Genomic DNA, 17,867 nt, shown 5'->3' on the forward strand with positions numbered 1-17,867 from the left:
AATAATATAATCCAAAAGTTTAAAAAATACTAATTTATTCATCACTAGTTGATCCGACAAACGTTGTCTTGTCTTTGCGCAAACTGTCCAACGCATAAAGTTTACATGGCTATTCAATTTGCTTAATTTATTTAGTACCAATTTTTCAATATTTGTTCACAAGATCCTTTGTGACAATAGAAAATACAACAACAAAAAGAATCATCGAAATCGGTCCAACTGTTCACGCGCGATGTCGTGATAAAGGGAAATTGGTATTCATTTTTATAAAATAATAGAGATAATTTTTTTTTTTTTTCAATCATTTATTCAAGGCTTTTGAACGAATGTTCATGGCAGCCCCATTGTAACAACTTACAAACTAAACACAAATTAATAAACATAATATATATCTATATAACAATGAGAACGCCTAGGAGCCAGCGCTAATAATACGTTGAAAGAAAATCTCCCACCATGCCATACACCAACCCTGCCTCCTCCAAAGTGTTAAAAGCGCTGATCCTTCGCAATAAAAATGAGGTTAATAATAATTGACAGATCGTTGATTTCCCGCAAAAAACTCGTAAAGTAAACGAACGGGTCGATTAAATTATGATTAATCTATTTGTACGTGAAACACACGCAAAAAACTTAATCAATCTTTAGAATGTTATCAATCAAAATTGATAGGTTCAAAATTACGCATTACCTTGTGAGTGTGTGAGGATATAATTTGTCGCTCGTTTAATAACATCATAGTGCCGTAACATACATGAGTTTAACTAGCTTATAAAATCTACTTTATTTCATTGGAAGTCGGACCAGAGGCTATATGAACAAACTACTTTCAGAGCGGTAAGATTTTCGATACTAATGATTTATGTTGAACAAGTTTTTCCCTTTTTTTCCTGTGAAATTTTGCAGTGACAGTTGCTCCCATTGAGGCAATATACAATTTTATAATATTACCCGTTTTAATATCTCATTGATCCAATAATCGTATGTTAATCATAATATCTACATTATAAGAATTGAGCTTTAGGTTTCGTAGACCTAAAAATACGTTAAAATAAAAATAAAATTGTTACATAAGAATTGTAAAGTGGTGATTGCTTGCATGGTGTATGCTTAAAAAAAACGTTTTTAATTTGTTGAATCATTAATCTACTAGTTTTATATTGTACATCTTTGTACTGCTACGAAACTTGAAAGAAGTTGCTTTTCGTATCTATTTCATTCACACAATTAATAAAAATAAAAAGAGTTATTTATTTCATCAAAGTACAAAATGATATACTTTTCAATAATATTATTCGACAACTTCTTATACACGAAGTCCTGTTTTACACGTAACGACAACGACACGACAACGATATCCGACCGCTCACGGATCTATTGTGACACCCGTGAGACACTCAAGTTTGTTTTATTTGTTGTGACGTTAATTGACGGACAAGTTCGAATGACTTTACAATTGGCGCCATTTTGTTTGACAATCTAACGTTTGTATTGACAGTTCTTATAATAAGTGATTTGTCTTTGATTAGGAAAGAAAGTTAATTGAGGCACAGAGTTATGTTTATTGTGATTTAGGTGTTAAATATGTGGAGATTACAGAATGATTTTTAGTAGGTAAGATAATTGCATAAGAAAATTCCGTTTGTTTATTTTAAACATAAGTTTCAATATGTCAGTTTCTATAAACTCGAAGATGACATGACTGAAATATACAAGCAGTTAAGTATATAATATATTATATATTATTTACTAGCTTTCCGCCCGCGGCTTCGCAAGCGTTTTCAAAGAAAAACTCGTTCCCGTAGGATTTCCGGGATAAAACCTATCCTATGTCCTTTCTCAGGTATCAAAATATCTCTATACCAAATTTCATGCAAATTGGTTCAGTAGTTAAGGCGTGATTGAGCAGACAGACAGACAGAGTTACTTTCGCATTTATAATATTAGTATGGATATACGTGATGTATACGATATAGCCACATTCAAGAAGCTTATATCTAATACACTGGAGATTTCAGTATGAACATTATTAACTTGTAACAAGAAAATATGACCTTGAATGACGCCTGTATGTTTTTTTATCCCTTTCACACCTAACTTGCCAAGTGTGTGTGAAAGGGATAAAAAAACATACAGGCGTCATTCAAGGTCATATTTTCTTGTTACAAGTTAATGTTCTGAATACCTACTGAAATCTCCAGTGTATTAGATATAAGCTTCTTGGCCACATAAGAGCTATAGAGAATAGCTGAAATAAAATTTAAGCTATTTTCGCAAACGATATGAACAAAGCCTTAGATTTACAATAAAAATAATTTGACTTTTTTCTATCGCAAAAGTTTCTATAATATAGTTAATAAGGCACAGACACAATAAGTCTAAAACACAATATTTAATTAAAACAAATAAATAACAATCGATATTTTCACAATAATCAAAGGTCAGAGGTAGCACGAACGAAATGAAACGGTAATAATGTCTTAATTGAACACTGATTAATTGTGTTTGTAATATATTAATTAATATTAATGTCCGTTTTATAGCCTTGTTTTTGTTATCATGAAATATTATAGTGTTAAGTAAATTAAAGTTATGTTTATGCAAAATATTGAAATTATAACAAACAGCGAATTCTAGTTTTAGATAATCCATACTAATATTATAAATGCGAAAGTAACTCTGTCTGTCTGTCTGTTACTCAATCACGCCTTAACTACTGAACCAATTTGCATGAAATTTGGTATAGATATATTTTGATACCCGAGAAAGGACATAGGATAGGTTTTATCCCGGAAATCCTACGGGAACGGGTTTTTCTCTGAAAACGCGGGCGAAACCGCGGGCGGAAAGCTAGTAGTTAATAATAATATGAAGTAGGTAGAGAAAAAGTTATTATAATGCTTAGCTGTATTATTGGAAAACCCTATGGAAAACTTATATAGGCTGGAAATATTCAATGGCCCCTGGATGAAAATAAGTGAGTATTCTAATACTGAAGGTTACTAGTTTGCTGAAAGGAAACATTGCCTTATTTTTAAAAAAGAGAGAAATTCATTTATTTTTGAAAATTTACTTACCGGGAATCAATATAACAGACACTACAGGCTACAGCAATTCTCAGAAATTCCAACGAGAACATTTTCAAACGTAGAATTATAAAATACATAGTCGAATAAATATTTGTCACAGTATTCACAAATTAATCTTCTCAAAACGCAATAATCTTTTTAATTTGAAATTTTAAACAAAATGTTAACTATCAACCTGATGTTAACTTATTATACTTTCTCATGCATCTCATTTGTTTATTAACTAATAAATATTTATCAAATTACGATAGAAATGAGTAAACGTTTAGACTTAAAAGATGTCAACATAATATTGTTTAATTATTTTATTGTAATAGCTACCTTATCTATGTAAATATTTTATAGCCTTTTTAATTACTCATTTACAGCCAATTTACAGCACTATGTAATACAAACATTGATCATTTCATAATCTGGATTTCAGAATGCATAAAAACATGGAGTGTGAACTGTGAAATGTTATGCTATGTTAATCTAGTAAAAATTAAAGTCAGTTCAATTCTTATGGGAATTGAAACCGGATTCATTAAATTAATTAAATTATAATATTGAGATAATTAAACTGAAAATTCAAGTCAATGCACTTGGGGGATAGTGAATAATTTAATTAAAAGTTCAGATTTAATAATGATAATTAAATAAAATATGTAAAAATTAAAACATTTTATTTTTATTTATTCACGTAAAAAACAAAAGGCAACACAATTTAAATAAAATGAAATTAAAAACAATAATATCTAAAGACATAACATGTAAGACTTCTTCTGTCTTGATATTTAGTTTCTCACAGAGAATACCTATTTCTATATATAAAAATAACAATTTCAACAAAAGGATATACAAGCGCTTTATAAACAAACACCTGTACCCATCTTTCATATTTATGAACCCATCGCAATAACATCTTGATGTATTTATTATTGTTTCAAGTAATTAAGATTTCAAACATTATCTTGATTGCATAGAAAATTCATTTATTCAAAACAATTGTATGGTATTGCCATAAATCTGTCAATAATTATGATCCGTTCACGACTTGGGGGTTTAATTATTGCCATATACATACATTTTAATTGACATAAGTAATACGGACTTATGATAGTTTTACCATATTATAAAGAGGTTTTACTGTCATATTTATAAGTGGGGATACCCAACCTCCTTGCGTAGCTTCATACGGAAATAACGCCTTTGTAACTTTGTTGTGAGATTTAATATTTTATTGATACATAATGGAAAACGTTATTTATTCATACTTATTGCCTACAACATAGTTCATATTAAGCATGCACTCAACCTCTCAGCTTTTGTTTCGAAAAATGTATCTGTACTTTCGATATCTTTTTTTAGGCATTTTAAATTCGAATTTGTAATATGTTTGAATTCGTCATTTTACTCCTACCTGTCAAGCTAAATCGTGAAGCCTGAAGTGCATACGTACCTACATACTTACATGTATATTAGTTTTTATTCCATCATACCTCCTAATTCCTAAACGCTCAAACAGATTTTGGATATGTATAATTTAATGGCAAAAATTAATTTGTAAACTGTACTTTCGTCATAATGCCTTTTTATAATAATAGATTTTCGATTAAATATTATAAAATTATAACGTTCTCCTCTCAATATAGTCATCATCACTTATGTAAATACGTTGTCTCACCCGTGAACAAGTTTCAGTATCAGGATATCAACCCCAGCCATTAATAAATACTAGTTTTATTTACATTTACCTTGTCTATGATCTGGGAGACACTTGCAAAGTGTCTATGATTAACCAATTTGACACTAGGTTGTTTACAACAGTTACAAGGGTTTGTATAAATATTGAATTAACGTACAAAAGGTAAACAAAACTAATAAATACGCGTCAAAATAAAACTAAAGAAAATTTTAAACCGTATATACCGTATACGTACGCACTATTCTCTGCTTCGTTTAATGACAATTGCACGCCTCATAAGCGAAGCGTTGAGGTGGGTACTACTGTCACTTCGCGCAAAACATCTGATTTTTCAAACTTAAAATGTCTTTATGTATCATACATTGCACTTGTAAGATAATACATACCCACACATATTAAGAAAAAACACTATTTTTAACGTTCATGATATTTTTGATGTCATTTTTGTTATTTAAACTAGTTAAAAAACAGTTTAAAAAAGTTCTGTCTTGGACGTCCGTGTGTCTGTATGTGCGGATCCTTTTTCTTGTTAACACGATAGCGACCGAAATACTTTACTAATCGAGTCTTTTTTTTTCTCTTACGCTTGAGTATGCTCAGGAATAGAACCCTTTCATTTTTCAGGGTCTGATTCGATGTGGTTTAATTGTTATTAAATAAACAAAAATAATAATTAATAAATATTTATTAAAAAAAAATTATGAGGCGTGCACTTTTGGATTTTCCAAATTATTTTATTTTTTAACAGTGAAAATTTCTACAGTTGTTACTATAGTTAGGAAAATGTAAGGCAAATTGTGTTGAACTTAAAAATTTATTGAAAGTATAACAAATATAGGTAATTTGAATATCGTTGGCACTTGGAATACAAGATAAATAATTGATAGCGGAAAAATCTTACCTGGTGGATTACTCACATTTTTCGCAAAATAGATGTAGATCACTGCGAAAAGAAGCAAACAGTTGGTACTAAGATACTCAGCTAAGATATATAAAAATACTAGCGGTTCGCCCCGGCTTCGCCCGTGGACCCGTGGTTCATAATTTACGTTGTCTCTATAATATAAGAACCATCCTCGTACTTCAAGGAATATGATAAAAAAAGAATTATCGAAATCGGTCCTCCCGTTCACGCGTGATGCCGTGACCAAGGTAAACGGGTTTCATTTTTATATATATAGATGTAGCAAATAGATGTAGCAAATTCGAAGTCTGTTAAATCTTCTGTGTCTTTTCTATTAACAAGCTTTATGGCTGAGCCTTTATTCATACAAATGAAACCTCAAAATCAAGTAAACATAACCTTACAATCGACTCCTAATTGACTCATTACAGAGACGCCGACATGACAGCTTCTTGATAAATAATAAATATCATACGTCTGACCGTTCCCACGATCACACTTTATTTATAGTTCACGTATTCCAATCAATAAAGTTTCATAATCAACCAAATTAACACAATACCTTCTATTTCCAATCGTAAAAAGATATTATGCATATTATTCTTTTTAAAAAAGGAATACGAAAATCAAGACGCCATCTTGTTATCAATTTTATTTTATTTCATAGTTCGGCTCGGGCTATGGAATAAGTGCATAGCGTTAGTGGTCCAAAATAAATATTAATCAAAAATAAATCAGACAGAAATCATTGAGCAACGAAATCGAAAAAAGCACGAGTTATTTTACAAATTACGAGTCACTTTATTTTTTCCGCAAAAGATAAGAAAAGTTTAGAATTGCGTAAAATTTCAGGACAAGTTAACTTAGAAAAACCAATCCACCAAGTATATTTCAAATTTTGTTCAGCATGACGACCAAAATTTTTATTAATACATGTTTAACTTCACACTATAAACCTTCTTACATATTCAATATTAAATCTATTGCAGCCACAAGAGAAGCCGCCTTCACATACGCAATCACATCAGCTGGAGTCACGCATGCGCTCAGCACAGCCTGCGCGAGAGGCGACTTGCCAGCTTGCGGGTGCTCTTCTAATCGGTAAGTTTGAACCACTAAAGTTTGATATACTAAAGTATGATGTATTATGACTATTATGTACCCACTTTTTAATAATGGTAAACTAGTGATTCACGCGTGGAAGAACCCGCGCTAAAATAAGTATAGCTTATATGTGATTCGGATCCATAAGTTACTTCCATTATCAAGTACATATAATCAATATCCGTTCAGTGGTTTTCGCGTAAAAAAGTAATAAACATATTATCTCCATCTCCAGCAGGATTACAGAATTTCTTATCACGTCGAAGCTTTTCTCCTAAGCTGTAATAGATATTATCCCATCAAAAACATCCTGTAAAAAACCCAAGTCTCGCAGCTCAGTCTTTCTACCGTCAAAAGTTGTGAGATCCATGTAATACCAAGTCGGTTAATCTATTTAGTGTCTACTTGAAGGACCTTCTGTCTTAAGTTATTACATAAGTTATTATCATGCCAATATTAAAAATATTTAACGTTTTAAACAAATAGATCGACTTGGACATCGCTTGATTTGATTATTAGTATGTATCACACTACACAGCACGACGGGCCAGCGACCAACAGGAACGAGAGTTTCAATCGCGTGAGGCGCGAGAGACTAAAGAATCTAATATAATATTGTAATATTCATTTTGTTTTCATGCGATGTCCAAGTCGATCTATTTGTTTAAAACGTTAAATATTTTTAATATTGGCATGATAATAACTTATGTAATAACTTAAGACAGAAGGTCCTTCAAGTAGACACTAAATAGATTAACCGACTTGGTATTACATGGATCTCACAACTTTTGACGGTAGAAAGACTGAGCTGCGAGACTTGGGTTTTTTACAGGATGTTTTTGATGGGATCTCACTTCTTTTTGTAGAGCCTTTCTTTTTGATACCATCTACTTCTAACGAATTTTGTTAAAGGTCTTATGATATTTTCTTATTTTTATATGTAGTCTTCCTCTTTTTCTTTTCCGGTACTACTTCTTGAGCTTCAGCCACAGTTTTTAGTTAGCCCCCAGATATAACAGATTTAAATTATAATATATTGTTTTATTAGATTTTCGTACTTCAAGACATGTCCAATCATGTGTTTTTCATTACGTCGACCATTTTACAATTAATAATGTTGTTTAGTTTCATGGGCTAAACACACCCTTACCCACCCTATACCCCCTCCCTTGCCTCATATGGTAGGTACCTATCTACACCTATTAAATTTATCACCACCACCAACCACCAACTGCATAAATAACTTTGTAATCCCATATATTTATATGGGATTACAAAGTTATTGATGCAGTTGGTGTATTTGGAAAACTGGACCGAAATTACAAAATATTTAAGTTTTCCCATGATTAAGACACTAAACTCTATATGTATTCCAAATATGAAGCTTCTAAGTCTGCTAGAAGTGCCTTGGACTTTTGATGATCGGTGAGTCAGTGAGTGACAAAATTTAGAAACTTTAACAAGTTGTCATTCTTAAACTACTGGTTCAAATTGACTGAAATTTTAAATATTCCGTGTTTATACAATGCCGGATTAGTTACTGAAGATTCAGGTTTCTTGCTTTATCCACAACCGAATTATAGGGGGTCGAAAAAGGCCCGAATTGCTTCGAGAAAAGGATGGTACGGCCGTGCCGCTTTTTTTTTGCTCGACTTGGCGGGGGCACTGCCGTGCCCCCAGATTACAGCGAGCATGATTACAGACAGACAAATACAATCGCCCGTGACTAAATACGTATAAATAAGCATTATTAATAGATAATCAAATATGAACTTTGAGTCTAACCTCGATAATAATTCGAGTCTGTAACTCGATTTTTTGGGATACCCCTTCAAATTCATCCTAAAGCTTCTATGGTGCAACAATTTCTTAAATTTCTATACAAATATTTTCCTTTCTCCTAGGCGCCGCGCACCCAGTCCATCCGACCAATTCCAATGGGGTGGTTGTGGTGAAGCAGCCTATGGGGCCAGGTTCGCGAGACGCTTCCTCGACTCCAGGGAGATAGAATCTGATGCGAGGAGCTTGATGAATCTACACAATAACCGAGTGGGAAGGAAGGTGAGCGAGGTCAGATTATACACCTTTTTTGCATGTTTATGCACCCGTATATGAGAATAAATGTTTATGGTTCATATGAGTATATACTATATATATAGAGATTAAAGGAAACACTGTGAGATAATAAAAATAATGTTAGTTTTTTGGACTAGTAAACCCTTAGTTTAGAATGTTTGTTGGTTCAATGAGTATATAGATTTAAATAGACTGTGAGAAATAATGTTTGTTTTTTGGACTAATACATAAAATATGTATTGTGTTACAATCAATGTCAAAAAGATGATACAAGATTGAAATCTATATAGACTAATTTTTGTCTGTATATCCTATAGAGAATCCTAAACTACATAATATGTATCATGTGATGATCCTCACAAAAGTGTTGCGCATATTCCAAGAAGTTTTCTGAGTTCGTATGACCGATCTTTGACCACAGGCGATATAAATTTAGGAGAATTTTCACTAGTATGAAATTAAGTAAACTCTACGATCTTCTTACTTACTTGTTATTAATACACAGAGAAAAATACTTGTAATTGACTTATGTAGTGCAATTGAATCTTCACTTCAACACTGCCATTAGAAATACTTATAAGTTATAACCCAGTTACTTCAAACAGCGTGTAATTTCTAAGTTATTCCATCGATTTGTTCCATAATTTCCTCCATAGATAAACCAGTAACTAGCAATGAGCGTAACAAGACATATCCGTTATTTTGATACGCCATATATTTTGTTAGAACAAATATCTCTACATTATTATAATACTAGCTTTTCGCCCGCGGCTTCACCCGTTTAGTCTAAAACCTAATAAATTATGTACTAAACTTCCTCTTGAATCACTCTATCTATTAAAAAAAACCGCGTCAAAATCCGTTGCGTAGTTTATACAAAGGGACATAGGGACAGAGAAAGCGACTTTGTTTTATATCTACTATGTAGTGATTAACGAGTACATAGACGTATTCAAAAAATATAAATCCATACTATTATTATAAATGCGAAAGTAACTCTGTCTGTCTGTCTGATACTCAATCACGCCTTAACTACTGAACCAATTTGCATGAAATTTGGTATAGAGATATTTTGATACCCGAAAAAGGACATAGGATAGGTTTTATCCCGGAAATCCTACGGGAACGGGTTTTTCTTTGAAAACGCGGGCGAAGCCACGGGCGGAAAGCTAGTATATGTATATTGCACAGTAAGTATTAGTACAACTTACAAGTAGGTAATGTTTTATATTATTTGTGGTATTAGTAATATTTTGTTAAAGTACAATAAACAATGTTGTTGTTTATAGTGCGTTATAAACCTTGAAAAAAGAGATGATCCCTATTTTTAATTCTTAGTATTATTTGCGCTTAATATAATTGACTGTATCTGTTTCATTGGTCATTAAAACCCATCGAGCATTTAAAAACCGTTTCAAATAGTAAAGGATTTCGCTCCATTAGTAATAATTGCAGCAATCAAATGGTTTATAAGAAACATCTAACTACCACATACGTTTAATGCAGTTTAGTGAAGCATTCCAACTAAGTGTATAATCTTTGAATGTAATATTGGAGCAATTTCTTCGAATGATTTCCTTGAACGGTGCACAAATTGCAAGGGACGTTTTAGCTTTCAAACTATCTTGTGTGGGACTGCATACATTTAGTCGTAGAGTTTATAAAGGTTTCGAACAAAATGCGTAAAATTAAGTAGTGATATAGAATTTTGCGTAAATATTAAATAAATTGTGTGGGACTGCATACATTTAGTCGTAGAATTGATAAAGGTTTTGAACAAAATGCATAAAATACACTTGATATAGGTATAAAACGCTCCTGAAAAGGCTTTCAGGGTTCAGCCGATGTTTTTTTTTATTTATCATTCATAATAATGGGTCGCAAATTCTTTAAGCAATAACGGCGTAAAACTTATAGATTTCTTAAACTACCTACCATGTTTTTTTGATATACTTCAATCAATATTAATCATTGACCCAGTTTATATATTTTACTTACATACAATTGTAACATCTTTTAAGGTAAAAAATTATACTACCTACCTTTGAATAGAACCTACCTTGTAAAGATCAATGTTACCAGAAATAATTATATCTTAAAAGTATTATATAGATATCCAAAGTTGATTTACATAGGCCCGAACTGTTCCTTAATATATTCGTTCGACGACTTTGACGCCAGGGGGTCCAATTATGATATTGTGCGAAACGATGTTACGTGTGTCGAAGGGCGCAATTACCCTAAGGGCTACCCGTGAAATAGGGTTGAGCCTACTTATAAGTTTGAAGTCGTTAAAAAATAATAATTATTGTAGTTAAGATATTTTAATATGTTTTTCTGGGGAAAATGTGTGGGAAAATACTTGCCATAAGAGACAAATATTTGAATGACATGCACTTAGCTGCGTGAGCTTACAATTTTTTTTTTTTTATTTATCCATAAACTTACGCAAGATTCACTCAATTCGATTGACTTTCTAACAATTAAGTATTTTGTTTTTTTTTAGTCAAATCGCTCAAAACTATCAAATTTCAATTGAGAGATTGTGAAACAAATTATTATTTTTTCACCTTCTCTAATTAAAAGCGTATTAAATGCAATTAATATAATCATTAATGTAGATACATAATTTACTTTAAAAAGGCAGCCCTATATTAATTTTTATTCGGTTGTACAAACTACATGGACAATTTTATTGTAAAAGAGGACCTCCCGTACAGTATACTTTATAAACGAGTTTATATTAAGTATATTATTATTTTACTTAACACGTTCACTGCGGCACCTAAAATGCCAAACTTACCGTTGTTGCGGCATGTCTTCCATACTTCACATCGGCAAGTTCACCACTGTGCGTCATGAGCCATTTTTATCACATCGCACCTTCTGACTTTGAAGGTTAATAATTTCATGAAATTTCAAGATATTTCAAAAAAAATTTTTTCATATAGTAGTATATATAGTCTAGTATATACCGCATAAATAGCTTTTAGTTTGACCCAATAGTTTAAAATATATGAGGGAAAATGTAAACCCCTGATTTTGTGAAAAATTATTTGCCATCCCGCACTGCGTTGATACGGCATGTTTACAGTAATAGCGATGGGAAACACTGTAAAATAAAACATCGATATCGATATAAATCACTTTTGTATATTTCAGTTAACAGATAACGAGATCGTCGATACAAAAAAAAACACATATAAAACAAGGTACTTGATAGAGTACTATCAGGAAATTGTTCAGTAACTTTTGTTTTAATTTGTTCAGTAACTTTTGTTATAATGTTTTATATTATTTTCACAACTGTCGTCACATTTTGCATTTATGCTACGAAATAAAAGAAAATAAAAAAACTAATGCCTCTAAGGTATCATTGTCATTTAAAAATTTGATAACGACGCGTGCCGTTCTGGTACATCACTATGCGAGACTGACACGCGGCGCGCTCGCAGTACAGTGCGGCATGAGGTGCTTGTCCATGGCAAAATATTTGACATACCGCACACAAAAGAAACAGTTTCTTTTCTATCGTTGTGTCCAATATTTTGCCATACGATTTTTAAACTAAATTGAGTCCTACTTCAAACTGTGATCACAAAAATATATTTGTCTCTTTTCTAGTCATTGATTAACATATAAAAAACCTCGCCGCACCACGGTGAAAACTGCGATTTTGGGCGCCGCACTGTGGTGTAGTCGCTGATGGCCCGATACTGGACATGCCGCAGTGAACGTGTTAAATACCTTTCAATAACGGATCATAATAATATTTCGACGATCTATAATAATATAGATCGTCGAAATATTATATGAAATTAATAATTATGTAGGTATTCGTAAAAAGTTTTTTTCCGTCAATTAATGTCAATACTAAGTAGCTAATCTTAGGGCCGATTTTTCAATGCTTGGATAAAACTTATCCGTCCAGTAAAGTAATTACACGATAATATTAAAATGTCACGTAAACTGTCAAATACGGGAAATTAGAATATGTTTTTAAAATGGTAGTTTTATACTTTATTCTACGAATAAGTTTTATCCAAGCATTGAAAAATCGGCCCTTAATTTTCTATGCCAAAATGTGGCCAAAACGATCAATCAACGGTGAGAAAAAAACTACACTTAAAATTGAAATAGCCACAAAATAAACCTACACTTCATATCTCAAAACGAGATCTTTAACAAATATTTTGTTTACAATAATTTCATCTCAGCCTTTACTACCTTTTATTTTGCCACTTTAACATAATGCGATAAACGTCATTTTTGTATTTTTTTTCGCGCCAACACGCAACGGTAATCATGTTCACAGATAAACCAAAACGCATGCAACAGATAATATAAAACCATAATAAAAGGAAGCAAGTACTCAAAGTGCATTAAAGGTGTTTAATCCTGTTTTTAATCAATTTATTCGTACTTACGGCTACTGTTTTATTTTTGCTTTGTATGCTTAATGAACATGCAACCATTTTTTCTTTAAGCAGACATCTTTAATAGTTGTTTTATAGATAGTAAAGTAAAGGCATGATCACTTTAATTGGAAGTGCCCATTAACTTCGTCGAAGTACACACGAATATAAAAGTGTAAATAAATAACTTTTTTTTAAATATAAATACTTTGTCAATTGATAAAATTATTACATTTGTGAAAGCGTCAGTTTGTCCACTCGTTTCATAGATAAAAGTATCCAATAATCCAGCTTTTGGTGTGGTATCTATAGATTTCGTAGATGTGCAAAAACAGTTTCTGTGATCTGTGGCAAAAACCTTCCTGAATATCATTTTTGATAGCAACATCAGGATGTTACAATTTAATTTGTATGTGTGCAGTGTGACAGTAGTAATTAAGAATCAGAAACTACGGGAAGATGAAAAGTGTTTCAGTTTCTTGGCTTGTTGTCTTCTTATCAGTACAATAATAATGATGAAATAAAATCAATTGAGTAGGTGCGCAAATAATACACAGGTTATATACTAACAATACTGTATTTTAAACATACAACGGTCGTTTATAAGGCAATTACCTGAATTTGATATCATTATGGATATTTTTGACGTGACAACGTCTTATAATTCGATTGAGCCGGATGCACGCACGAAAAAACATGACTCATGCGGCGTTACCTCACTCTGGGGCGTTCCATGTAAGGCTTGAAGTACAAGCGAGAGCACGGAACGAGCGACAAAGAAGCACAATCGGACGTTGTCACGTTCAACTATCGTCAGTAAACCGACTTTACAGACAACCAATTTTTTTTATTCGTTTGTAATAAATTATAAAGATTTAATAAATACTCTAGGTGGTTAAAGACCTAGTCCGCCGCGAGTGTAAATGCCACGGCGTGTCCGGCTCTTGCGCGCTACGTACTTGCTGGCGCGCACTACCGCCCTTCCGCGCGGTCGGAGCCGCACTGAGAGAGAAGTACCACCGCGCGAGGTTGGTCGCCCCCCACCCGCCGCCGGCCACACACGCGCCGCAGACGCATTTGGTAATACGGAGGTAGGTGTGTTTTTTGGATTTGTAGTCTCTATTACTATTTTAGTCTATGATTTGTAGCCTACAAATCATAGACTAAAATAGTCATAGATACTGTATCTTGTAGGTACATAGGTACTTATAAATCGAAGTGCCAACTGACTTTTTTATTTGTTTTGTAATCTTAATGTTAATTGATGTTGTACAAAATTATAATTAACTTTTTCATTGATTATAAGTACGTTGTCAGGCAACTTTTTAAGATTTTAGGTTTGACAATCCATAGGGTACCGTAGTGATCTTAGACAACGTTTAAATAGAAAGGTGGAGTAGAGCTATAAAATGTGTTATTGGATGTTCCGCAAATATTCTAGATTCTTTAATTTAAATAAACCTAAAAAAAATTACTTCGAATTATAATTACGCGATGTCATATCATGATTTATATTTCAGGCCAAGACAAAACGCAGGTATCGGCAGGCAGCCCCGCAAATCGGAACTAGTGTATCTGGAACCTTCCCCATCGTATTGTGAAGCTGATCCTTTAACTGGATCCTTTGGAACTCATGGAAGACATTGCAATCGAACGTCAAGAGGTAATTATATGACGTCATATTTCTTATTAAATCTCTTGCTTTTCAATCTTCTGCTCGAATAATGTCAGTCTGTTACATACAGAGATATATTTTCTGTGGTCCTTCTATAAAATTTGTGTTATGCAGTTATAGCCAGGCTACATTCATTTTTCAAGCGGCAGTATGAGTACGATTTATACACGTGTATAACAGTACCTTTAATAGTGCGTCTATGACTTTACGTACTCCTTCACTTCTTATAACTAGCCCACAGATAGTATCCTAATCCTAATCCTAATACTATCTAATATCTAATATTCTATATTCTAATATTTCTTTTCTAATATTCTAATAGATGTATGGATGTATGGATGTTTGTTACTCTTTCACGTAAAAACTACTGAGCCGATTACAATGAAATTTAGCACACATATAGAGGGTAACTTGGATTAACACATAGGATAGGTTTTATCCCGGAAATCCCACGGGAACGGGAACTATGCGGGTTTTCCTTTGAAAACGCGGGCGAAGCCGCGGGCGGAAATCTAGTTATGTATAAAGGCGAAAGTTTGTATGTATGGATGTTTGTTACTCTTTTACGCAAATACTACTGACCCGATTACAATGAAATTAAGCACACATATAGAGGGTAACTTGGATTAACACATAGGATAGGTTTTATCCCGGAAATCCCACGGGAACGGGTTTTTGTTTGAAAACGCGGGCGGAAAGCTAGTAATATTATAATTATACGAATAAACAGAATAACAAACGTTGTTCTTTCCAGGTGAAAACGGTTGTGAAACTCTCTGCTGTGGTCGAGGATACAACACAATTCAATCAGTCGAAGAATCCAAATGCCGGTGCAAATTTCACTGGTGTTGTCGCGTTTCTTGCGAGAAATGTGTAACTCGCACAGAAATACACGTGTGCAAGTGACTTTATAAAGTGTTTGTCTATGGCATTGTTTTTGAGATCAGCGCCATCTTGTGAACTGTTTTTGTATTAAATGTGTATTTGGTGTGTTTTGAGAAATCCAGTTTTTAGTATTAGAATTGTTGTATATTATGATGACTTCTAAATTAATATGTGAGATGATGACACTAATATTTTTATGATTTTTTATTGAATACAACGTTACGAGTACAATGTGTTCTTGTTTGTTTATTAAACTAAAGTGGTTACTTTTTTGTAAAAACCATTAACACACATGGTTAGGGAGCCAGGTGCAAATTTGGTTAACTATTTCCTCTCAAGAGATAATTCGTCAGACGCATGAGAGTAGTATTATAAAGCCTCGTGAACGTCAGCTGGCGCTCGGTTGGGGGGGTGAGCGGTTGTAGCCTCCCACGCACATAGGAAAAAAAATACATTCATTCATTCATTTCCTCTCAGCTAAAAATTTGTCAAATTGTAGCTAACCCAATATCTCAACGAAAAAAAATAGTCAGCTGGTTACAACATGGTGTATTATACGTCAGCTGGTGTCTCGAACATGAAAGTTAAATTTAAAGAAAAATTTATTTTCCGTTATTTCCTCTCAAACAAAAATTTACCTGATGATAGCTTATATGTAACTGTGGATAAATATATATGTCATCTGGCTGTATCTTGGTGGAAAAACCGTCAGCTGATACGGGAGGCTACAACCGCTCTTCCCCCCAACCGAGCTCCAGCTGACGTTCACGAGGCTTCATAATACTATACTTTGATGCATTTTACTAATTACCGCTTGAGAGGAACTTGGTCATAAAATCTGCTGCTGGCTCCCGGACCAACATCATAATCACTTACACCCTTCGACAGTTTATTCTTCTACTTATTTTTAGTGCTATCAGAAATTAAGTACAATTTCTTACAAAGACTCGAGACACGCTTTTTATTAGGTATTTTATGCACATGCATCAAATAATGATATAATATGTATTATGATTAATCTTTCGAGACGAGTGTTTTTGTAAGATAAATTATTAGCCTTTAATTAATGCTCATCTAAATACATATTTTGCAGATGGCGTTAATAAAGACAAAGATACAAACGAGCATTGTTTTATTTGGACTAAAGTCTACAAACAAGAAGATTTAGTTGTCTTGATTATCAGCCAATTTTTCGTACATAATATAATTTATGAAACATTGGGCGCGTTTAGTATGTATTTTAACTAAAACACATTAGTCGAAGCATAAACTACTCATAAGTTTAATGTAAATATGCCACCAGTATTTTATTATTAACAATTTAATTGTAATGCGTTCAATGTGAAGACTCAGCGGCTTTAAAATGTAACTTTAAGATTATGCACTATGGAATTTCTTGTATGACCATATATTGTTATTTTAATGTTTAAAATATCCATTGTTTTTATTCAATTTAATTACAGTAACGTCCAAAACAATGAAATATGTATAGTCTAAATGTTGATAAAAATAAAACATGACAACTCCATTACATCTCTACAGCAAAAAAAAAACAAAATTATCTATGGACTATGGTCATACTGGATATTCTTTTCAAGTACTTAATATTATTGCATTCCGTATAGATTAAGGCCTAACTTATTCATACCACGTAAAAAGTAATAAAAATTTTCAATGTATCATATTTTGTTTCATTTAAAAACATATTTAATTTCCACCTATGTTCTGAACCGATGCTAGTAAAGGCAAGGAAATTGTTACCTTAGAGCTCCGGATACAAACAAAGTTTTCCATCTCCACTCATGTTATACACTAGCGGTCCGCCCCGGCTTCGCCCGTGGTACATATTTCGCAATAAAAGTTAGCCTATGTTCTTTCTCAGGGTCTAAAGATTATCTGTGCCAAATTTCATCAAAATCGGTCCAGTAGTTTATGCGTGAAAACCATACATACATACAAACCTTTCCTCTTTATAGTACATAATATTAGTATAGATAACTCAATTGCTCGCGTTTATACCAAATTAATATTT

General features: G+C 32.8%; 1 protein-coding gene and 1 long non-coding RNA gene across 3 annotated transcripts in view; one reads left to right on the forward strand and one right to left on the reverse strand.

Moving 5' to 3' along the window:
- Nucleotides 1-5,505, reverse strand: part of LOC149478303 (uncharacterized) — a 242,386-nt gene extending 236,881 nt beyond the window's left edge. The window contains exon 1 of the long non-coding RNA XR_016317446.1: nucleotides 5,039-5,505. This is a non-coding gene — a long non-coding RNA (uncharacterized LOC149478303). The remainder of the gene's footprint in view (nucleotides 1-5,038) is intronic.
- Nucleotides 1-16,123, forward strand: part of LOC149478308 (protein Wnt-7b-like) — a 91,650-nt gene extending 75,527 nt beyond the window's left edge. The window contains exons 5-9 of one of the 2 annotated variants that reach the window (XM_089709543.1): nucleotides 6,670-6,781; nucleotides 8,689-8,854; nucleotides 14,167-14,366; nucleotides 14,796-14,938; nucleotides 15,705-16,123. In XM_089709543.1, coding sequence (XP_089565669.1) covers nucleotides 6,670-6,781; nucleotides 8,689-8,854; nucleotides 14,167-14,366; nucleotides 14,796-14,938; nucleotides 15,705-15,856 — 773 coding nt within the window. In that variant the 3' untranslated portion in view covers nucleotides 15,857-16,123. The remainder of the gene's footprint in view (nucleotides 1-6,669; nucleotides 6,782-8,688; nucleotides 8,855-14,166; nucleotides 14,367-14,795; nucleotides 14,939-15,704) is intronic. The other variant, XM_089709544.1, reaches the window with a different exon arrangement.
- Nucleotides 16,124-17,867: the final 1,744 nt, after the last annotated feature.

Source organism: Colias philodice, chromosome 22 (assembly GCF_061535455.1).
Source record: "Colias philodice isolate Cphi_HAF_F1 chromosome 22, ilColPhil1 Martin Lab GWU primary, whole genome shotgun sequence".
Lineage (NCBI taxonomy): Eukaryota > Metazoa > Arthropoda > Insecta > Lepidoptera > Pieridae > Colias > Colias philodice.